General features: G+C 40.9%; 1 protein-coding gene across 2 annotated transcripts in view; it reads left to right on the top strand.

The window, feature by feature from the left end:
- The window catches only part of LOC126291800 (molybdenum cofactor biosynthesis protein 1), a 135,059-nt gene that overhangs the window by 57,784 nt on the left and 51,601 nt on the right, over window positions 1-25,674 (top strand). For both annotated transcript variants that reach the window (XM_049985497.1, XM_049985498.1), the window contains exon 7: window positions 8,155-8,240. In XM_049985497.1, the coding sequence (XP_049841454.1) occupies window positions 8,155-8,240 (86 nt within the window). The remainder of the gene's footprint in view (window positions 1-8,154; window positions 8,241-25,674) is intronic.

Here is a 25,674-nt window from a genome sequence, read left to right as displayed (position 1 = left end):
AATACTTTCAAATTGATTGCCATGCACATTAGGTATGTGGTTGGTATATGGAAGAGATAAACTGCAATTAAATCCAGCAGGTATGAAATGAGTAATCTTTTCTTGAATTTTTCAGCTTGCATACCCCTCCCAGACATGCAAGCCAGGTACCACTAGTTAAATAATTTTTGAGTATATATAATTTGCCTCTGTCAATATCATGTTACATTAACCTATTTGTGAGATTAAAGGAAAATAATGAGGACTGGAAATTATGTAAAGACATTTTTAGCTGTGTCTCTGGGTTATAATAAAGTTAACACAACATTTCTGTATATGCGATGGTAACTATGATTCATGATTATCAGAGTCTATATGTTCCAAATAAAAATTGGAACTTCATGTATACAAATGTACAAATTATTAGACAATGGGACTAACAACTGACACTTTTAAATTGATGACTAGGCTGAGAGATAATAATAGGAAAAAATAGCAAGATACTTGGTGGTGATAAGTTTGTTTCAGGACAAGTTAAGGGGGGCGGGAAGAATCGGCTCACTCTTTGTGAGCATACCAGAAATCCTTTTGTCAACCCAAGGTAAAATAATATATAAGGCACAGGGTCAAACAGTTAATTTAAGTATCTCAAAAACCAAATGACTAATAAAATTGGCAGATAAGAAAGGTAAGGTCATAGTAAGTAGGGTGAAACACAGGGCTGCAACATATTGCCATTTGTTTGACTTGTCTGTCAAAGAAGAAAAGAAATGGATCAAAAGAAAAGAAAATTGAGAATGGGAATGTATCAGAAGCAGATAGGATTAAGCAAGCAACATATTCTTTAATAAAAAAACAAAAGCTGTGGTTTTGATGTGTAGGTCTACGGACATGCAATTGAGGCAGATGTTCCTGCAATTTTATGTTCAAAGCATGGCAGTCTGTGAAAGCAAAATATTTACCACATTGAAAAAAAGAAAACCAGTGAGTGAAAAGTGTGTGCTGGTGAATTGTGGTGAAAGACTGGATATCAGAACTTCTGTTAGGCTACACAGAATTAGTTAGCTTGGTAGTGAAGGAGTAAGTTTGCAAGGGCAGATAACTATTTAACTATGTAAAATAGAGTGGAAGTATGGAAAAGTTAATCCAAGATAGGATGAAAAAGAGAACAGCAACTCAAAAAATGAATTTATAAGTTACCATGAACCCCATTCCAATCTATTGAATGCAGTGATTGACAGTATCTTCTGACATTCACCTATGAGGCTCAAACAATAACTAAATAAAAACGCAAAATGTTGACAAGCTATCAGATTCTTCTCTTTTGAAACAAGAGTGTTTGTTGGTTTAAACACGCAGGAAAGTGTGGGCAACTCACACAGTAGAGAAGGATGGACAGTATCATTGGAGGAGTGAGCACAAACAGTGTGGAATATGTGTGGTACAAGTAATGATAGCAAAAAAAAGGTGTTGATCTGGAAACAAGGAAATAAAAATTTCCCACATGAAGAGACAATATGGTACTGTGCTGATGAGTGTTTACAAGTGGTGATATACCTTATACACTGATAAAGGAACTCTGCAGTTGGGCCCAGAAGACCATGCAATACTGACCGAGAGCTATGTCCTCTATTATATGTCTATGGAGAGTTAGGGGGTCAGTATACAACTCTCCTGGCAGTTATCAACTTCGAGGAGTTGGGGACACTACTTCTCACTTGAGTAGCTCCTCAGCTGGAACTGCAAGCAGAGTGTACCGTATTCCAGTCTGTCCAACAAGCAAAATTTCCTGGCAGTTCAAGGAATTGAACCTGAGTCCTTTATATGGCATGTCTGTGGCATACTGACTGCACAGCTGTGGCAAGTGTCATAATATACACTTTTGAACAATTGAGTTACAAATATTCTATTTATTGGGGAGAGAGTACGTATATTGCCACTGTGAATGAAACAGTTAAATGTATTGTAACTGGAATGTGTTTAGACCTCATAATCGTGTGAGAGTGCAGTGTCTTAGACACTTGTAGTGTTTGTCTTAGCATGTACTAACTGGTGAGCCTTAGTTTCTAGTATTTTTAATTGTGTATCATTAGTGGTGCCTCCGGCACTTTTAGGTTGCAATATCAATAGCTTGCAATAGCAAACAGTGGAGTCAACAGTGGTTTTTGGATTAGAAACAGAGGTCAGCTGGGTTGACATAGGGGATAGAGTGATGGGAAGTGGACAATATGCAGTTATATCGAAGGGTACATTATTTGATACGTTAAGGTTAATTACAAAATGTGGATTGGAGAATTTTTCACATTGAGCAGAAGTAAGTTTACAGGATCAGATGTCAACTTAAATGATTAGTGTGAATCCCCATAGTCAGCATGGACACTGGCACACAGAATAATTTACAGGTAGCCTTGCTATATACAGGGTGTCCCATTTATCTTGACCACCCTAAATAACTTTGTCCAGGTGCAAATTACAAAATGTTTCAACCAAATGTTCTTTAGCTGTGAGGGGGGCATCAATCAGCATGATTGCCTTTGTTGTAGCTTTGCTTTTTACAAAGATATGAAGAGCGGTATGACATTTTTTAAATGGTACCCTGTATTTTTTATTCAGAAATTCATTTTCTGTCCTAAAGACCTGTTAAAATGTATCACAGTGCACCATTCATTGAAACACATTATTACATAACACAACATTAACTTTTAACCTGGGATCATAAACTCATCAACTTGTTGGAGTTGTCAGAAAACAAATGAAAACCAAGTAAAAGCATAACATAAAAGTTACTTTGACTCTCATGTTCCATTGCCCAGGAGTAGAACATTCAAAGGTGCTTAAAGTGGTGATCCAGTACACCAATACACTGGTGCACTTGTTGAATGGAACAATAATTTACTGCTTCCAGTGTTGCCTGCTGAAGAGAATTACAAGCAAGCAGAATATGTTCCTTCATGTCCTCTGGAGTTGTTGGAATATTGCAATAGACAAAGTCTTTAATGCATCCCTCCAAAAAAAATGTCCAGAGGATTTAAATCAGGAGACCTAGCAAGCCAAGTAACTGTTCCTCCTCGACCAATCCATCTGGTAGGATACCTTCAGTTCAGAACACGATGTCTGCACAAGGCATTATGTGCTGGACATTCATCATGTTGATACCACATAAGCATTCTGGTTCTTAGCGGCACTTTGTCCAGAAGAGAAGGAAATTGGCATAGCTGTGCCGTTAGACTACCATTGATGAAATAAACACCAATAATTATAGTACCAAGCATCCCACACCAGACGTTAACTCTCCATTGACACTTATGTTCCACCTGTCTAAGCCTTCGTGGGTTGTCGCTGGACCAATAATGCATGTTCCTTGTATTTACCTGCCCTTTGTTTGAGAAGGAACATTCATCGGTAAATAGAACATTGGAGAAGTAGTTTGGGTTGGCGAAGATTTGCTGCCGTGCCCACTGACAGAACTGTACACGATTCTGGAAATCATTCCCATGCAATTCTTGATGTAGGTGTAAATGGTAAGGATGGAACCGGTGACATGTAAAAATATGATGTGCACTGGTTTTAGGAATGCCAATCTCGTGTTCAAGCTGCCGTGTGCTCACATGTGGATTCATAGCCAGAGAAGTGAGAACAGTAACTTTGGCAACTTCGTCTGTGCGAGTGCTGTGACAATTGAGTTGTTGTGGGTTGAAACTTCCCATTTCCTGAAATGTCACAACAAGACAAGAAAACATCCGTCGGGAATGTGGGTTCTTGCCAGTTCCGCTACCTGCGTAGCTTTTCGCCTACCTTCAACAACAACAACAACAACAACAACAAAAAAAGAAACATTATGTCGATGCAGTTTCTAGGAAGGACAGCCTTTACAGTATGCCTACTCTACACAACAGTATTTAAAGAGTAAACTACTGTGCTAAATGTACCCATACATAAGAAAACAGTATTGCAATTACTGTTCTGTTAACTAACATTTCCCATAGATGAGTAGCATTTCTACCTTCTCTTCATTGGTGTACGTTCTACTCACACAACTCTTCAACTGACTATGGTTGACGGAATGACGGGTGCGTATTCTACTTATGTTTACATTTGTCCTCTGTCAACATCAGCACGTGAATGTGATCCATACCCTGAGTACATGCACTAAGCACTGGGAGCGTCAACATCAGTGTTGTGTTATGTAATTAATAATGTTGTGTTATGGTGAATGGTACACTGTGATACATTTTCGAATAGGTCTTTAGGAGTGGAATTACCAAATAAAAAATACAGGGTGCCATTTAAAAAAGTCATATCGCTGTTCATATCTGTGTAAAAAAACAAAACTACAACGAAGGCAATCATGCTGATTGATGTCCCCCTGACGGCTAAATAACATTTGCTTTAAACATATTGTAATTTGGATCTGGACAAACAGTTATTTAGGGTGGCCAAGATAAATGGGACATCCTATATATAATCAGATTCATGCTGAACTGGCATGAACAAACTGACACTTCTCCGGAATAAATAGACTTTTGATTTGTTAATTACATCAGCGTGAATGAAAAATATAGAAAAGATAGATTGCTACTTACTGTTAAGAAGACATGTTAAGTTGTGGACAGGGACAGTTAATAAGGCACTCACACAGAGCTTTTGGCTGAAGCCTTCATCAGCAAAAGAGATACAGAGAAAAACACACACACACACACACACACACACACACACACACACACACACACACACACACACACACACACACACACCTGCCATCTCCAGCAGCTTGGCCAGAGCATCCTGGCCCTGAATGTTTCTTTACAGTAAGTAGTGATCTATCTTTCCCTGCACTGTTGATTTTCCTACCTAGAATTTCAATTGTTTATTCAGTGTAAATGAGAAGGACATAGCTACATATATTCTGTCACTTGAAGGCTAATACACCAGGTCGGTGGACATTATCTTTTATTGCAGAGGATCTTTGTCATCAGTAGTTATTAATTTTGTGTGCCTGTTAATTATGACACGATTTCATACTTTCCTGGGTGTGCTCTTTTTGGTAAGTCTTCCTTCGAAAGATCTGATTTACTTCAGATTAAATGAATCTGAGAATTTTGAAAAATGAGGTGCAGCTTACAGCTGCGGTGTGACAGTTGATCACAGGGTGAGAAAGGTGAGCAATATCAGCACGTTCTCTCTCTCCCATATCGTGGTTACCTATGACTCGACACACTTACTGTGTCAATGTGTATAGTCATTGGGCTTTCTTGTAGCACTGTGTCGAAGGTATACTGTCAGTAGATTTATTCAAGGAAAATACTACCACAGCGAGCAGAGTGAACTGCTATGGGTAACAGAGCATCATTCAGAAGGATTTCCGCTGACTATCTTGGCTTTAGCAGCAAACAGGTGGGCCACAATGCAGCAAATGACTCACCAACTCAGTGACACTCAATAAACAGTAACCATTTATGCCACCAGACACTGTCACCTATCAGTGGGATTCAAAGATGCACTCTGCACACTGCTCGTCACAGTTACAAAGATTAGCATTGGTCCAGAACAGTACCACTGGATGCTCGAAGCATGCGGAAAGGTCATCTGTCTGATGATTTGCGATACATATTGACAGGTGGCAGGGTGCAAAAATGAGGAGTGATCAGAAAGCTTTCATTCGAAGGCTATACAGTACAGAATCAGTATTCCAATTGTGAAAAATCGTGACGTGCATTGAGGCAATCATGTCATCGATGCTCCAGGTTGAAGATACATGTTTGGTAAAACACTGTGTCCTCCTGCGTGGAGATGTCAGTAACTGCCTGCTGCATTCCAGTGTGAATTGTAAAACGATAAAGGAGGCCTTTTTTAAGCAGGCAGTTACTGCAGAAAAAAGGCCTCCTTTATCGGTTGACAATTCACACTGGAATGCAGCAGGCAGTTACTGACATCTCCACGCAGGAGGACACAGTGTTTTACCAAACATGTATCTTCAACCTGGTGCATTTATGGCATGATTGCCTCAATGCATATAATGATTTTTCATGATTGGCATACTTTTTACAAGATAAAAAGTGGGATAATTGCATGGAAGAGATCAGAATTATAGGGTGGGTGCTCAAGTGTCTCCCACTTGAGTTGGCGTAACTTCTGTATCACATTTGCAATATGGGGCTGTGCTTGTTGCATTGTAACTAGTGAGGAATTTGGCACATCATTCTACCGTGGTATATCTTAACAGATGTGTTACTTGATACACATTCTTCATTCTCTGGTAGATGCCTGGCAGTGTTAGTCTGGTATCAACGTTTGATACCACACTTGTTAGGGGTTGGAGTTATTGACTGCGCTCCGTACTAGTGTCGCTGGACTCGCGAGTAGAGACTAGCGTCGCTCCGCAGCTTGAAAAAAAGAGTCTAGCGTGCGCTCAGCACACTCTTGCTCGGGACGTCAAGTAGGAAAGCAGTATAGCCTTCAGCTGATAAGAAGCAACCTCTAACAAGGCTCTTATTAAGTATGGCCTATGTGATGCCTCTATAGCTCTCTGTTTGTAATTATATTCCTCCTGTCTATGAAGACTCCTGTACCACCAGTGAAGTACGATATATTATTTTTTTACCAACAACTTCTAATTATTTTAGTCGTCGTAGACCCAGATAATGCAGCCAGCTCCTTATCAACTCCACTGACAAACCTGCTGCTTATGCAAAGAAGAGATTTGTATGTTTCTATTTAGCATTAGTCACCATTCATTACCGAGCGAGGTGGCGCAGTGGTTAGCACACTGGACTCGCATTCGGGAGGACGACGGTTCAATCCCGTCTCCAGCCATCCTGATTTAGGTTTTCCGTGATTTCCCTAATTCATTTCAGGCAAATGCCAGGATGGTTCCCTTGAAAGGGCACGGCCGATTTCCTTCCCAATCCTTCCCTAACCCGAGCTTGAGCTCCATCTCTAATGACCTCGTTGTCGACGGGACATAAAACACTAACCACCACCACCACCACCACCACCACCACCACCATTCATTCCCATTGGTGACGATTCATTTGTCGACGTCATAACAGGCAACAATGAAAAGAATAACAAACTTGGAAAACTAATATGAATTACTCAACATAAATCCACATTTTTATTACTGGTTGTTATTACTGCAGCATTTTTCCCTGTCATTATACCACTCAGTAGTATACTTGTCTGCATTCTTTCAGATCATATTTCAGAATTGATGCTTTAACTGAACATTAGGCACACTTGATTCACAGTCAATCAATTGTATACTGAAGAGTGTAGGCAGGCTACAACATAGGATGCAGCTGAGCTGGATGTGAACCTTTTCTGCTCAGCTGTGACCAGTCTTCATAATTGTTAGGCTCCTGTTGAGTGGCTTTGGATGAGGTTGGCTCCCCAACACGTCTGCTCGTATTATCAGGGCAAAAGAAACTGCTGTGTACTGCTAGATACATACCTATGTGTCCTATGAAATCCTCCGAATTCTGAATATGATGGTCATTGTTGTCCACGAGATGTCCCAAAAGCAAGCGTGATATTTAGACATGTGTAATTCCTGCTTCTGGCCTGATAAATTTCAAAGCCATCATGTGGAAATTGCCAGTTGCATCTTGCAGCAGTGTTGGTGGAAATCATCATCACCTGAAGATTCCAAAAAGTTGTGTCACTGAAATATTGAGGGAGGGACTTGCATAATGTTATCTGGTGGGAAACCCAAAGTGTTTTTGCAACAGTTCTATCAGCAACCCTGAAAATTCACATATACTCCAAGCAGTAAGTACCTGTTGTAAAATGGTCACATTAGTAAGCTTGGCAATTAAGTAACAGTTTATAAATAAATTTGGCTTCGTTTTGCAAGAAATTGTGCTGTGTTCCACTACTCCCACTTCGACAAAACTGATGTCAGTTTCTACTCCACCTCTCCAGCCCGAGATTCTATGTACACTCTTGAACATTTGTGTAATATGCCTGTTTATTTATATAAAAAAAAAGAAAACTAACTTCTATCATGACTTTCCCCATTCTTGTCCAGTGGGTTTGTTATCCCGCTGTTGCCTGCTGCAGACTGCAAGATTGCTGTTGAAAATTTCTGTAAAGTTTTTCTCCCTTTTAGTGTACTGACATTTCACTGTGTGGTAATTGCCTGGTACTGTTTAACGGATGTTTGAACTATTGTTTCAGAGATGCAATACGAAGCAAATGCAGTGAGGATGACTTACTTGCCATGATTGGGGCAGCAGTGCGAAGAAAGAAGAAACAACATGCAGGTAAGATATTCAAAAACATTACAGCAAATGTAACTCTGTAGATAGAAAGAAAATTTCTACTTAACAAGTCGTAGCAAACATAAGATCAAAATAGAACAAATAATAACAATGATGGAGCCTGTGGTTTTTATGTAAAAATAGATTTAATTTTTTATTTAATATTCATTCTGATTAATGCCCATTGGTCAACAGTACGTTTCAGCCCTAGACTTTGATTCTTTAAGGTCCACTAGACAACCATCTTGTAATTCCTTTATTGGACTTCAGAAGTTTTCCAGCAACTTTTTTTTTTGAAGAAAAAGCTAAAATGCAGCAAACATCATAAAGGAAACACTCACAGAAAAGCACTAGTGTTCTTGAAACAATGGAAACCCCAGTAGGAATATCAACAATGTTGGATAAGACAGATTGTTGCTTACTGCTGAAGCCTGTGGCTGAAAGCTTTGTGTAAGTGTCTTTTAATTGTGCCCATCTGCAGCTTAAGGTGTCTTCTTTACGGTAAGTAACAGTCTGTCTTTTCCTGCATTATTCATTAGTGTTCTTTGTTTTTATTGCTGTTTAGCAAGCATTGTGTCATATGTAAGATATGCGAATAGCGTCAGATGTTGAATTATCACTCCTGAGGACATGAAGGTGCCGCATATTGGTGTGAGATAGCATTACCTGCACGCGATAAGCGTTTGAAAGAAACCTCATGGTGGATGTCCATTTGGCCGCCTGGTTAAACTTTGCAACATCTTCATTTTTTATTTGGATCTGACATTGGCCTAATGTTGGAAAGTAAGGGCATAATCGTCATCAAGGTTCCAGTTGACTACATATGACCACTACAAGGGAGCATCACTGTATAGTGTACCGAGCACACTGTAGCCTGTTCACATCTGTGACTGCCATCTGAGAACAAGTACAGTAAACTCCCGTTTATCCAAATCACGTTTATCCGAAATCTGCCTTATCCAAATAAAATTTTCCTATCTTCACTGGTCACATTGGCGCTGTCTGATGCATCACGCAGCTACATTTTTGGCTACCTAGATTGACACTTGACAAGTTTCAACTTGTCTGCACCTGGAGCCAAGCATTTGCTGGTGTTTTTCGGCAGTCTACTGCTAATCAGTGCACTGGCACGTGTCAAAAGTCCGAGTGTCATCAATTTGTGTGTGTGTTGGTTGAGCTTTTGTTGTGTTTCCAGTTTGTATTGCATGGTTTCATGCCAGTGCCATCAATTGGAACTCCTTGGAATTACAGTGCATACAGTATTGTTCTATACAGCGTGACATAGCCCTGTCAAAACCGACAATGAGAGTGCGGCGCCAAACACTTTCCGCCTGTTGTCGGTACATCAGACAAAGCCGTGTGTTTAACAGTGAATGTACAACACCCTGTTGTGTTGCCACGTGGGCTTGGGTAGAACAGAGGAGATTGGATGGATGTATCAAATGTTTTCATTGATGGCTGCCACAGCCTGAGTTCAAAAGTCAAAAGTTTGTCTAGTGTGTCTCGAGCGTTGTCAAGTTGTGCATCTGTGTTTGAGGTTTTGTGCTCCCACTATGTGTCTTAAAATGTCCAGAGATAAAAGGGGCCAAAAACCAAAAAGGACTCAGTCGAGTGTCTGCAAAAAGAACACTGAATGACTACGGGCACGAAACATAAAACGAATGTGATCGTGTTGGAACAAGAGCTTCACACTTTGCAGAGAATTGATGCTGGTGAGCCACCCACAAAAGTTGCTCCAGAGTAAGAGTACGATTACTGATTGGAAGACAAATCAATCAGAAATTGAAAAATTTTGTTCCATCCAAGCATTGGGCAGCGCGGTGAAATCTCGAAAAACAAGGAGAAAAGGTGCACATCCTCAGTTAAGAGGCCTTATTTTTGTGGCACAAATAAGTAAGAGCCAAAGGTGTGCCAGTTTCAGGTCCTCTACTTTGTCAAAATGAGGTGATGAGCTGATTGAAGGAAAGAAGCAAGAATTCCTCGGAAGTGATGGCCGGCAGGATCGTATCAAGAAGTGGCACAGCATTCATGAAATTGCAATCAGTGGTGAATCATTATCTGGGGATGAAGCTGCTATTGCTGATTTTAAGAAGAAACTGCACACAATCATCGACAAAGGAGGTTATACTGGCAATCAACTTTACAACTTTTATGAAACTGGGTTGAAGTACAAAATGTTGCCAACAAAAACCCTTGCCTCTAAAGAAGAAAAAATGGCTTCCGGGTACAAAAAAAAATCAAAGAAAGATTTACTGATGTTGCTTGCAGTAATGCCACTGGCAATTATAAACTGTGTCCTACTTTAATTGGCAAATCCAAAACACCAAGAGCATTTAGACACCAACCAGCTAATAAACCTTTGCCACTGAGGTACACGAATCAGTCTTAAAGCATGTATGACCAGTGCCATCTTCAGAGAGTGGTTCCAGGCATAGTTCGTTCCAACTGTAGTAAATACCATGGAAGAAAATGGACTTCCTTGAAAAGAGCTACTTCTTGTGGACAATGCTCCATCTCACCCAGATGATCTGCTAGATAGATATATCAAAGTTGTGTTTCTCCCACAAAATCTCTATGTCAACCAATGGACCATGGTATTCTTGAGGCGATGGAAAAACATTACAGACGCAAGATGCTGGAATACTTAATCGGTGTGATTGATGCTGAAGATGATTTTGTGGAAGCTCTTTAAAAAATTGATGTTTTAAGTGTCATTCATTGATTGCTGTAGCTTGGAATCTAATTCCTTCAGTTTCTCTCGTTAGGTCTTGGAAAAAACTCTTAGATCTTAACGCAACCTAAATGGTGGGAAGGAGGAGGCAACACCGAAACTCAAGCTGACATAATTTTGGTGAATTTACTGGAGAAGCTACTGGGTTGTAAAGACGCGCACTTCGAAGACGTTGAAGAGTGGATGGAAAATGGCATTTTTGTACGTGACTGAGGATGAAATCATCCAAATTGTGACCAATCATAGAGCGTCAGAAGAATATGTCTCTGATGACGAAGCAGAGAAAAATATTCCTCGCACGTTCTGTTACAAAGTGATCCAAACTGCCCTGGAGTACATCAGCCAACAGGAGGCGGCGATTTATCCTGAAATACACTCCTGGAAATTGAAATAAGAACACCGTGAATTCATTGTCCCAGGAAGGGGAAACTTTATTGACACATTCCTGGGGTCAGATACATCACATGATCACACTGACAGAACCACAGGCACATAGACACAGGCAACAGAGCATGCACAATGTCGGCACTAGTACAGTGTATATCCACCTTTCGCAGCAATGCAGGCTGCTATTCTCCCATGGAGAAGATCGTAGAGATGCTGGATGTAGTCCTGTGGAATGGCTAGCCATGCCATTTCCACCTGGCGCCTCAGTTGGACCAGCGTCCGTGCTGCACGTGCAGACCGCGTGAGACGATGCTTCATCCAGTCCCAAACATGCTCAATGGGGGACAGATCCGGAGATCTTGCTGGCCAGGGTAGTTGACTTACACCTTCTAGAGCACGTTGGGTGGCACGGGATACATGCGGACGTGTATTGTCCTGTTGGAACAGCAAGTTCCCTTGCCGGTCTAGGAATGGTAGAACGATGGGTTCGATGACGGTTTGGATGTACCGTGCACTATTCAGTGTCCCCTCGACGATCACCAGAGGTGTACGGCCAGTGTAGGAGATCGCTCCCCACACCATGATGCCGGGTGTTGGCCCTGTGTGCCTCGGTCGTATGCAGTCCAGATTGTGGCGCTCACCTGCACGGCGCCAAACACGCATACGACCATCATTGGCACCAAGGCAGAAGCGACTCTCATCGCTGAAGACGACACGTCTCCATTCGTCCCTCCATTCACGCCTGTCGCGACACCACTGGAGGCGGGCTGCACGATGTTGGGGCGTGAGCGGAAGATGGCGTAACGGTGTGCAGGACCGTAGCCCAGCTTCATGGAGACGGTTGCGAATGGTCCTCGCCAATACCCCAGGAGCAACAGTGTCCCTAATTTGCTGGGAAGTGGCGGTGCGGTCCCCTACGGCACTGCGTAGGATCCTACGGTCTTGGCGTGCATCCGTGCGTCGCTGCGGTCCGGTCCCAGGTCGACGGGCACGTGCACCTTCCGCCGACCACTGGCGACGACATCGATGTACTGTGGAGACCTCACGCCCCACGTGTTGAGCAATTCAGCGATACGTCCACCCGGCCTCCCGCATGCCCACTATACGCCCTCGCTCAAAGTCCGTCAACTGCACATACGGTTCACGTCCACGCTGTTGCGGCATGCTGCCAGTGTTAAAGTCTGCGATGGAGCTGCGTATGCCACGGCAAACTGGCTGGCACTGACAGCGGCGGTGCACAAATGCTGCGCAGCTAGTGCCATTCGACGGCCAACACCGCGGTTCTTGGTGTGTCCGCTGTGCTGTGCGTGTGATCATTGCTTGTACAGCCCTCTCGCAGTGCTTGGAGCAAGTATGGTGGGTCTGACACACCGGTGTCAATGTGTTCTTTTTTCCATTTCCAGGAGTGTAGTTTGTTTTCAACGTTGGAGATGTATTGCTGCAGCAATAGTTTCTCAAGGAAAAAAGAAAGAAAGAAAAAAAACACATTCATGATTTGGTTACCAAAAAATAAATTTTAATGAAGCTTCCTAGAACTTCAATGTCCATAACTTAAAAAGTTTTTTTTTTTTTTTTTTACTTTTCTTGAAAGTTCCTCTAGACAGACTTTTCGTTCCTTTGAGTAATCTCTAGATTTGTTTCATAATTTTTTTTAGTTGTTTATTTTTTATTCAAAAGAGTAGATAATAAAATTAAAACTCCTGTTTTTTCCTGCTGCCAAATAAGGGAGATTTTTTCTGTAAGAATGCAAAGTAAATGAGCTTTATTATGCAGCATTTAAAAACTTTGAGTTTTCAATCATACTTTGGTGCCTTTTTAACACGTCAACAAAATTTTTTCATTCAAAAATGTGCAGGTTTATTTGCAACCAAATCTGTAACATTTTACGTACGCTACACATGTTTTACAATCGTATTTCGCGATATTGACACAATTTGGAGTGTTTCACACGTGAAAACAGGGGCACTTCGATTTATCTGAAATTTTCGTTATCTGAACCGGCCACTGTCCCGATCATTTCGGATAAACAGGAGTTCACTGTAATAGACTCCTTGCAACATTCTGTGTCATCCATCTAGGAGCAGCCAGGCTAGGGAATTGACGTCCTGCGCATAGGCTGCATTAACACCCAACACAAATGACTGCATGTGAAGTGGTGCCATGATCAAGAAGTACAGACTGCTAATGAATGGCATCACATTATGTTCAGTAATGAGTCCCAGTCCTGCACTGCTCCAAATGACCGTCGTGGACAAGTTTGACAGTGACCCGGGGATATGGGGAGAGGTCCCATTCTTCCACATTTTGGGGTGGTCACAAAGGTGTCCCGTGGTGTGGGGAGTCATTAGGTATGACTTAACAGGTCACAGCTTGTAATGACCGAGGGAACTCTGATGGTACAGCAGTATGTAATAGGCATCCTGTATCCCCTTGTTACCTCTCATGTAATAGTATTGTGGTGCTATTTTTCAACAGGCCTGTGCTTCTCCACACGTAGTATGTGTCTCTTTAAATTTTCTGCGTGATATTGATATACTCCTGTGGCCAGCAAAATCCCCTTATCTGTCCCCGATAGAACATTATGGGACCAACACGGACGTCAACTCCATCCCACTGCCTGTATCCACGATTTCAATGACCAGTTACAACAGTTGTGGGTCACCTTTCTCAGGAGGGTATGCAGCAGCTTTACGACACCCTCACACACTTTCCAGGCCAGACAGGGTCCAATGCTGTATTGGTAAGTGGGCTCAAACTGATAAGTTCTGTGTAAATTTGACTCTGTTCTGTAATCACTGAAATAACATCACGTATCCTCTAAATTCGCAATGTTTCAATTCGTTTTCTCCTCCCCTTCTGAGTGCCTCGCTTTTATTCAAGCAGTGTAATTTAAAAGGGACATAAGAATATGAAAATGGGATGGCATATCACATTGCTATTCAACTATGCCCCTAAGAAAATTGTAAGATAATGGCAAAGAGCAGGTGCACTATTACACTGACTAGAACGTAAACTTAAAGATGTAGAATTAGGTTGTGTAGCCTGTGCAGATGATACAATACTAATTGACAAAAACATCGCTGATGTGCTAAAGCAATTTGAAATATTACGGGAGCAAGCTGGGAAAATTGGACTACTAACTTCATCTGGGGGAACAAATATTGGCTGATACCAAAATGGCACTGAGCAAACTTATATAGGCAACAACACAGTATATGGTGTTAAAGAGTTTAAATAATTCGGTGAAAAAGACCACTGAACATCATAATGAAAAGAAGGCCATAGAATCCAGACTTCAGAAAATACAAACTGCCTCTCAGTTAACAAAACGTATTCTTTTTCTCTTTTTTTTTCTTTTTTTTTTCTTTTTTTCTTTTTTCTTTTTTTTTTTTTTTTTTTTAACTCTAAAATCTAACATTGTACATCAGTGATCAAATTAGAATGCATGAGAGAGACTCCTTCTCCAACACAAGACATGAAAACAGCAAACTGAATTAGAAGAATTAAAAATTGTAGTAAAAATCGTAGGTCAAAGAATAAAATATGGAATACATCACACAGAACCCAGTGTGGAAATCTGCAGGCAAAATCCTAAAAACTCTTGTTACAATGTGTCTCCAAAGAATCCAACTTGTGGGACATATAGTAAGAATGTATCCAAACAGGCAGCTCATTGGATTCACGCATACTTGAAAAATAAGATTCAACTGATGAACTTGATCGATGCTTGTACTTGTGTATGTAATATATGCAAGTGTGTACAGTGTCTCTTCTGGTGTTCTGAGTACTTACAATATGCTAATTTGGGGGCCGAGCAGTAAACTGGATCCCTACTCGGTTCTAGTCTGCTGTGCTAATTATTCTTCTTCACCTGACAGTTATGCTTGGAGCTGCAAGAGAAGCCATTCTCCAGGTAATGCAACAAATTCTCAGATATCAGTTTAACTTATGCTCTTCAACATCATATACAACATTTCACATTAACATGTTGCAAAACACCGGATTAGTTTTAAAATTGCCAGGGTAAACATTGTTCTCCATGTGACAGATTATCACCCGACATCCAAAAGCGATAAATTTTATACCTCTGCACAGAGAAGAAGCTGGTTGCTCATTGTAATCTGTGGTGATATTCAATGGGCCGAGCTCGTTGCTGGCACAGCGCCACCACAGAGTAAGTTGCCCCTCATCCCAGCTGATGGCGATGTTTTAACACCTCTACCGCTCCCCGGAGTTAGGGCATCCATGGATAACTCTGTACCTGCATGGAACTTCCCACATTTCCCACACACTGTGCCCTCCTGTCTTTTACAAACAGTAAATCTTCAAACTTATTTCATTGGCTAAGTTAAACTTTGAGTGTGACATGCTGTTTAGTAAAAAATAGCCTTGAGACTACAAAGGATTTGAAAAAGAAGAGAAAAAGAACCAAACGATAGACGTGGATGTTTTTGTGACTCTTTCCTAAGGCAACATTTGTGCATTACACTTGCAGAAGTGCACTGCAACATAAAACAGTAGTCTGTTAAGTTCAAACAATGGAAACTCCAGGTTGGAATATCAGCAGTGTAGGAAAAGATAGTGCTAATTACCGTAAATATGGCATGTTAAAATGCAGACAGGCACAGTTAAAAGACACTTACACATAAGCTTTTGGCCACAACCTTCATCAGAAAAAGAAATAGAAATACACACCATTCATTCACACAAGCAAGCACACCTCACACACACATGACCACCAACTCTGACAGCTCAGACCAGAATGCTATTCTGTAAGTTTGCTACACAATAAAATAATTGTACTGAGCTACAAGAAAAATAAAGGATTCAAAGAACTACACTGCTTGAAGGAAAAATAAAGTGAAGCTCCCTGAAGCAATGTAGTTTAATGTGTGTGCATACCAGTGGTAAATGATGATAGTTGCAACTCTCTGAAATGGATACAAAGGCCACCAGATTGCATTAGCTTTGTTTGTGTCTCGGATTGTTACCATGAATGGTTGGGGCTATAAGAGATGTGAAGGGTGTAAGATGTTGAGTGATCCCTGTGAAGGACACAGATGCCCTGTACTTCTGTGAGTCAGCATTATCAGCACCTAACAAAATTTGAAGGGGCCTAATTGTGGGTCTCAGTTTGCCAGGCTGGTCAAATTAGGCAATATGCAGATTTGTGAGACATTCAGAGGTGGTAATGGCCCCATGTTGGACTGCTTGGGAACGTAAGGGCGGCTTGCTTGTCAGCAAGCTTCCGGTTGACCATGTCTGACGACCCCAAGGGAGAATTGCACTGAGCACATTGTAACCCTTTCACACCTGCACCTGTCCATGTGATCACCAATGAGTCACATTCTGCAAGACCCGGGATGACAGTTGTCAGTGAGTATGACAGCGACATAGGGAGAGGGCGTGTGGGGCAGCATCGGATATGACTTCAGGTCACTCTGACAGCACAGCAGTATGTCATGGACATCCTACATCCTCATTTGCTACCTCCATGTCCAACGGAGTTACAAGAGATAGAGCAGTGGAAACATATCCAGTTGTTAACTCACAAAACAGTTTTGAGCTGTGACACATGTAGTCTTAAGTGAATCATTCACACAAAAAGAAAAGAAGAAGAAGAAGCTAAAGTCAGAATGTGAAAAAATTGGGGAATGGAATAGATATTTTAATACTTCACACTTGAAACTCCCAGTTTTCCTATTGTGAAAGTGCCTTTGTGACCATATGCATTTCACTGACGATAAACTTTTTTTTCCTGGGTCTTGGCTTTATATTTTTTCATCCAGCTGAGTCAGAATACTTGCATAGTATTTGTGAGGTATTGTTTCAGACTTGCAAGCTAATCTAAAATACAAATCCCTTTTGCATCCTAGAAAACAATGACCACTCTTTCTCTCCGATGAAGTCACCTTGGCTATTTTTGACCAACTGCTGTTTCATTTCGGTCATCTCTCATCCACGGGAACAGATTGGTGCATAGAATCAGTTGTGTGTCAGATTGTCCCAAATTGTTTTTCACATTAGGTTGTAGTCAGGCTTCAACAGACATGCCACTCACTTTCTGGTACGGCCACGGCATCAACTGTTTCGCACATCTTTTTAATTACTGATCTTGCAATATCACACTGTGTTCTTTCTCAACATATTCATATTTGATTGTAATTCTAGGAAGTTGTTCATGAGTCATCTTGCAGAGATATATGCCACATATGAATTCAGCCACCCATTCCTTAACTGTTGACTATGAAGGAACTGACTCCTAATAAGTAAGATGATGCCTGTAGAAAAGTACAACAAAACAATAATCTCTAAAAAGGACAGGATAGACAGTACATTCTGTAGGACATATTAAAAATGAGAGGTAAAAGAGATTTGGTGTGTTAAATGCAGCTTTTGATTACATGATAATTGAATTGGATAGATAAACAACCTACTCGCCAAGTGGCGGCAGAACACACATAAAAGTAGATTATAATTAGGCAAGCTTTCAGAGCCAGTAGCTCATTCTTCAGGCAGAAGGGTTGAAGTGGAAGGAAGAGGGGTGAAGGATAGGTCTAGGAAAAAGGTTAGATTTTGAGAAAGTAACCCAGAACTGCAGATCAGGGGAGACTTTCCAGATGGGATGAGGAGGAAAGACTGATTCCACATCTACATACATCACTAGCCACCATATGGTCCATGGCAGAAGGTACCCTGTCCCACTACAATAGTGTGAATAAAATTACTTGATAGTTGACATCAATCACTTGGTGCAAAAATGCTGCCACATTGGCTACCAGCTACCGTTTGGTTACAGATGACAACAAACAGGCGGCTCACTTCACAAATGATGCTAAATGTTTAACATGGAGTAATGTTTCTAGTGGCTGGTGCAAGGTATGTCAGAAATGTTAGATGCTCTGTCGACTATTGATTTAAAGTGACCAGTGACTGAACTGGGGCAGACAACCTGTTTTGTATCCCTGACTGTAAACTTGTGTCCTAACCCAGCCGAGAAAATTGTGGTCAACAGTCTGCAGCAGTACTAATATGATCGCTTTGTTCATGGCGATTAAAACTAGCCCTTAAGGGTAAACTCAAGACAACAAAAACTCAGTTTCAGGGCTGAAAGCAAATTGAAATTTCTCCCTGTCATTTGTTACCTGTAACTATCCTTACACTAGCTACACTTTTGCCATGTTAGAAACCAGTGAACAGTCCTTGTGGGCACTTGGTTGTGGATTATAGATGACTGAGGCAGATTCCAAATGAAGATATAATGGCAGGAAGAAAAATAAGACCAAATAGAACAGTCAAAACAATGATAAAAATGATGCAGCAAAGTATAAAAAATAAAAACTACATTTAAACCAATTAATTGAATGAAAATAATAATCACACTCTTTTGGTTAGATTTAGAAGTAAAAATGTTGCTACGTTGATGAGATACAAACCTACAACATGCTACACATTAGATTAATCTGCCAACCATTGTGCTACGCCACAGCACTGCATGAGGTATTTATATATGAGACTGTAGTGACCCAATTGCAGCTATGAATTGCAACCTTAAAAATTTCAGTTTCGTGCAGTGTGGTGCAAAGCTTATCTAATGTAAGACGATCTCTGTGAATATGATAACTATATGTATGATACTGAATTACATCTTCTGCTGAGTTATTCGGTAGTGTTTGGTTAGGTTAGTGCTATGAATGAAATGTGTGTCTTTCATTAGCATTGTTAGTGTGTGTTGTTTTTGGTGTAGTTATCGCGTGTCATGCAAGACATAATAAAAGTGTTGGGCCCGTGATTCGGGATACAAATACATCAAGAAAGAATGCTGAACCAGGAATTGGAAGTGAATGGCCAATTTTGGTGGAGTTTGGCAACAGCAAACATTTCAAGCGTGACACTGACTACTCTTATTGGCATTTGAAGTGCCAACTATCGAGTAATTTTAATTCGACTGTAGTCAGTTCCTTTCCCGTTCCATCTGCCAATCGAGTGAGGAAAAAGTGAATGTCTATATGCCTCTCTATGAGTCCTAATTTGTCGTCTCTTATCTTCATGGTCCTTATGCGTAATGTATGTTGGTGCAAGCAGAATTGTTCTGCAGTCAGCACTGTGTTCCTCAAAATCCTTCCAGGGATTCTCATTGGAGTTCCAGAACCATCTCCATAATACTTGTATGTTGTTGTTTCAACCTACTATTCACAAATCTAGTGTCCTGCCTCTGAATTACCTCAATGTCTGCTTTAATTCGACCCCTTGCGGATCCCAGACACTCGAACTGTACTCAAGAAGAGATCACACTAGCATCCTATATGTGATGTCCCTTACAGCTGAGCCACACTGTAGCAAAATCCACCCAACAAACAAAAGATGATTATTTGCCTTCCCTACCATGACCCTCACAAGTTTGTTCCATTTCATATCACATTGCAACGTTATGTCCAGATATTGAAACAATGTGACTTCTTCATGCAAGACACTACTAATGCTGGATTCTGGCATTATGGATTTGTTTTTCCAACTCATCTGCAGGTGCCATTTATCACACCAACTGGGAATTTTGTCCAAGTCATCTTGTATCATCCTAAATCACTCAACGATGACACCTTCCATACACCACATCAGGAGCAAACAACCACATGTTACTGTCCACTCTGTCCATCAGATCAGTTATGCACATAGAAAATATGAGTAATAGCGCTCGTATCACACTTCCCTGGAACGATCCTAATGATACACTAGTCACTGGTGGACACTTACCGTCGGGATAACGTAGTGGGTTCTATTACTTCAGAAGTCTTTGAGCCACTCACATGTCTGGGAACCTATTCCATGTGCTTGTACCTTTGTTAAAAGTCGACAGTGAGGCACTATGTCTCAGAAATCAAGAAATATGGAATCTGGGTTTGTGAATTTTAAGATGGCAAAGTTAGAGGAGCAATGCATCTGCATTAAATTTTGTGTGGAACTCGAGAAAACCTTGACAGAGAGACAACAAATGATGCAGAGAGCCTATAGCGGTGAGTGCTTAAGCCATACTTGGTGTTACATATTGTTCACATGTTTTAAAAATGGCTTTACAAAAGTAAAAAATGACCGTCGTTCAGGACGCTCTTAGATGTCCCCTGATGACACTCTTGTCAGGAACATCAACGAAATTGTGTGTGCCAGTCGAAGATTCACTGTCCGAGACATTGTAGAACAATGTAACATTCCAATTGGATCATGTTATGAAATGACACAACATCTTGGAATGCATTGTGTTGCCACCAAGTTCATTCCATGGTTCATGAGTCAAGACAAAAAAAAGCTATTGGATCTCACAAATGAGAACGAGATGTTCCTTACGAGAATAGTATCTTTGTACTGATTTGTGGGCATAAACTTCTTGGTCTCTATGAAACTGATTAGATTCAAACCCAGAATATGTTCAAGAATTCTGCAGCAAACTGATGTTACGGGTATTGGTCTGTAATTTGGCAGGTCTGTTCTTTCGCCCTTTGTATATACAGGAGTCACCTCTGTTTTTTTCCAGTTGCTTAGGTCTTTCTCCTGGGTGAGAGATTCACAATAAACACAAGCTAAGTAAGGGTCCTGTGCCATAAAGCACTCTTTGTAAAACCAAACTGAGATTCCATCTGCAACTGGCGACTTATTTGTTTTTAATTATTTCAGGTGTCAGGGATGCTTACAAGGGTGGTTTGAGAAGTTCTTGAAACATAATAGAGAAAAAGTACTTATATCACTGAAACTTTTTTGTTTTTCAATGTACTCTGCTTGTAAACTAATTCACTTGGTCCAACAGTGTTACAGTGCCTTGATCTCATCTCGACAATGATTTTCCTCCAGGCCTACAAAATAGTTGTCAACTCTGGCTATCAATTCTTCATTTAAGTGAATCTTCATCCACCAAGAAAAATTTTCAGTTTAGGGAAGAGGCGGGTGTGGCAACAGTTCATACCTTAGTTTGTGTAATTTTACCATGGCGATGGCACATGTGTGCGGGTGTGTATTGGCTTGATGGTAGATGACTTTCTTCCTTGTTAAACCTGGCCTTTTTCGCATATCTTTTGTTGCAATTTGTCCAGAAGGTTAGCGTAGTATTATCCAGTAATTGTTTGCCCAGTGGGGAGATAATGTACAAACAGAATCCCCTTCTCATCCCAGAACAGTGATGCCATGATCTTCCCCGCTGAAGGACTTTGGCGGCACATCCCAGAACACTGATGCCACGATCTTTTCCGCTGAAGGAGTTTGGCGGCAGAGATTCAGCATGTTTCCACTTCTTTCATTGTTGTTTTGTCTCTGGGGTATAGTAGTAAACCCAAATTTCATCGTGGTCACAAACCATCGCAAAATATCTTGTTCGTTTCTCCTAAAACAGGCCAAACATTGTTGTGATATGTCCATTCTCATGCATTTATGATCCAGCGTCAAGAGTCAGGGCACCTATTTGCGGATACCTTTCAGATGACATCTGGCAAGTGTGAGCAATTTCATGCACTCTAAATTGGTGATCCTCCTTGTTCATTTTGTGCACTTTTGCAATGATTTCTAGAGTAGTGACACATCTTGGCTGACCATTTCTTGGATGATGATGATGATGATGATGATGATGATGATGATGATGATGATGATGATGATCATCATCATCAAGTTCTCCCGACCAAATTTAAATTCATTTATCCACTTGGCAGTAGTTGAAGACAAGGAGCAGAGTCCTCCCGTGTATTCTGGAAATCGGCATGAATGTCCTTTGCTGTCATACCTTTCTTTATAAAGTAACCACCCCCCCCTCCCACATCTTTGCAAATCACTACACAGGAACAACAAAAGAGCCGTGTCACTGCCACAGCTCTCTCCCAAGAGCACAGTGACATGGCACGTGTTTACAGGCAACAGTCCAACAAATATAATGTGAACAACTTGTGCTAATGCTGGCCTCTTGTGGTGATTGTTCATAGGTGTCTTTGTGCTATTGTCAAATGACTGTATGTTTATATGATTCTCTTGCATGAACAATTTCTTAAATGCAAAATTTAAAACATTTATCTCTTACTGCCACACCAGACTGGTCAAGTGACTTGATGGGAACCGTTGACTCATTTCGTGATTTTACATAGGACAATAATTTCCCCTGCTTCTCAGCCAGATCTTTTGCTAAGGTATGACATTGGTAGTAACCTTTCCTTGTTGCTATTTGGCACTCTCTTTTGAACCAAGAGTGCAGTGGCTTCTCCTTCCTCAGTATTTTCCAAATTTCATTGTTAAACCACAGTGGCTCTTTTGCATCCTTAATCCGTTTACTAAGTAAGGACTTGTTGAGAGTGCAATTCACAATCTGTTTAAGCTTTGACCATAATCTCTTTACATCCATCTTTATGGAACTAAGTGATGTCAGTTCTGTCTAAGTGATATGCTAACATCTGCTTATCTGATTTTTCTGGCATGAACATTTTCCTAGCCTTCTTGACTGATTTATTAATTTTTGCAACCTTAGTTGTTATGATGTTATCATGATTATGAATCCCCATCTGTATGCTGAAGTCATTGATGATATCTGGCCTGTTTGTAACTACAAGGTATAAGATATTTCCATTGCATGTGGGGTACCAAACTAGATGCTCAAGACAATTTTCGAAAACCACATTCAGAAGTGCTTCACAAGACTGACTGCACCTCCTTCAATGAAGCCATAGGTGTACCATCTATACTCAGTAGGCTAAATTCACATCCAACTAGTATTGCATGATCTAGGTATTTACGTGCTACTGTCTGAAGACTTTCTTTGAATGGCTCCAAAACTGTCACAGCAGAACCAGGTGGCTGATTAAATCATCCATTAATTAACCTGATTTCACTTAGACTTGTTATACGCAACCAGATAACTTCACTGTCACAATCAGCTTTGACCTCAATAGAGACAATGGACACTTCCTCTCCTACAGTGTCTAACCTGTCTTTCTGATATATATTCCATTAACCATTAAATATTTCAGAGCTTTCTACTCTGGGTTTCAGCCAGCTCTCAGTTTCTGAGAATAATTTGAGTGTGAGACTTTCCTGGATGGCAGTAAATTTGGAAACTGTGTTACAAGTACTCGGACAACTGATAAAATTTTGACATCTACACTGGAGTGAATTCAAAAGATAAACCTCAACCAACATTGAATGTATCTTGGTGATAAAGAGCCAAAATAAATAAGTTGATGATTTTATTCCATTTCATCTGATTGAATGAAACACACACAGCATAACTACTCAGGAAACAACTATAGTGCTGATTACATTTACTATCATACAGAATGTACACACATAACAAAAACAAAATTTCATTAATATTTATCATCATACATGTAGCACTCTGAGAACACTTCACCTTGTCATAGTAGTCCTGTGTTTTGGAACTAGGCAGCACTTCATTTCACAAAGCGAAAGGAATGGCTTGTAAAAGAGAGAGAGAGAGAGAGAGAGAGAGAGAGAGAGAGAGAGAGAGAGAGAGAGAGAGGAAGTAGTGGTTGCTGGTGTTTTTAACACAATCATTCAATTTAGTTCCTACTGTGAACTTCGCAGCTAGCATATGCATATGTGTTCAGGAAAGATAGATTAGGCAGAATTGGTGGTGGAGTGTTTGTGTCTGTTAGTAGTGGTTTATCTTGTAGTGAAGTCGAAGTAGATACTCCGTGCGAATTGGTATGGGTGGAGGTTATACTTAACAGCCGAATTAAGTTAATAATTGGCTCCTTCTACCGACCCCCAGACTCAGATGATACAGTTGCGGAACAGTTCAGAGAAAGTTTGAGTCTCGTAACAAATAAATACCCCACTCGTACGGTTATAGTTGGTGGGGACTTCAACCTACCCTCGGTATGTTGGCAAAAATACTTGTTCAAAACTGGTGGTAGGCAGAAAACGTCTTCGGAGATTGTCCTAAATGCTTTCTCCGAAAATTATTTCGAGCAGTTAGTCCACGAACCCACGAGAATTGTAAATGTTTGCGAAAATACACTTGACCTCTTAGCCACGAACAATCCAGAGCTGATAGAGAGCATCATGACTGATACAGGGATTAGTGATCACAAGGTCATTGTAGCTAGGCTCAATACCATTTCTTCCAAATCCATCAGAAACAAAAGCAAAATAATTTTATTTAAAAAAGCGGATAAAGTGCCACTAGAAACCTTCCTAAAAGACAATTTCCATTCCTTCCGAACTGACTATGCGAATGTAGACGAGATGTGGCTCAAATTCAAAGATATAGTAGCAACAGCAATTGAGATATTCATACCTCATAAATTGGTAAGAGATGGAACGGATCCCCGTGGTACACAAAAAGGTTTGAACGCTGTTGCAGAGGCAACGGAAAAAGCATGCGAAGTCCAGAAGAACGCGAAATCCCGAAGATGGGCTAAAATTTACAGACGCGCGAAATTTGGCACGTACTTCGATGCGAGATGCCTTTAATAGGTTCCACAACGAAACATTGTCTCAAAATTTGGTAGAAAATCCGAAGAAATTCTGGTCGTATGTAAAGTACACAAGCGGCAAGACGCAGTCAATACCTTCGCTGCGCAGTGCCGATGGTACTGTTATCGACGACTGTGCCGCTAAAGCGGAGTTATTGAACGCAGTTTCCCGAAATTCCTTCACCATGGAAGACGAATGGAATATTCCAGAATTTGAAACACGAACATCTGCTATCATGAGTTTCTTAGAAGTAGACACCTTAGGGGTTGCGAAGCAACTCAAATCGCTTGATACAGGCAAGTCTTCAGGTCCAGATTGTATACCGATTAGGTTCCTTTCAGATTACGCTGATACTATAGCTCCCTACTTAGCACTCATATACAACCGCTCGCTCACCGATAGATCTGTACCTACAGATTGGAAAATTGCGCAGGTCGCACCAGTGTTCAAGAAGGGTAGTAGGAGTAATCCATTTAACTACAGACCTATATCATTGACGTCGGTTTGCAGTAGGGTTTTGGAGCATATACTGTATTCAAACATTATGAATCACCTCGAAGGGAACGATCTATTGACACGTAATCAGCATGGCTTCAGAAAATATCGCTCTTGTGCAACGCAGCTAGCTCTTTATTCGCACGAAGTAATGGCCGCTATCGACGGGGGATCTCAAGTTGATTCCGTATTTCTAGATTTCCGGAAAGCTTTTGACACCGTTCCTCATAAGCGACTTCTAATCAAGCTGCGGAGCTATGGGGTATCGTCTCAGTTGTGCGACTGGATTCGTGATTTCCTGTCAGGAAGGTCGCAGTTCGTAGTAATAGACGGCAAATCATCGAGTAAAACTGAAGTGATATC

The sequence above is a fragment of the Schistocerca gregaria genome, chromosome 9 (assembly GCF_023897955.1).
Source record: "Schistocerca gregaria isolate iqSchGreg1 chromosome 9, iqSchGreg1.2, whole genome shotgun sequence".
NCBI classification, from domain to species: domain Eukaryota; kingdom Metazoa; phylum Arthropoda; class Insecta; order Orthoptera; family Acrididae; genus Schistocerca; species Schistocerca gregaria.
This window is presented reverse-complemented; position numbering and strand designations above follow the sequence as displayed.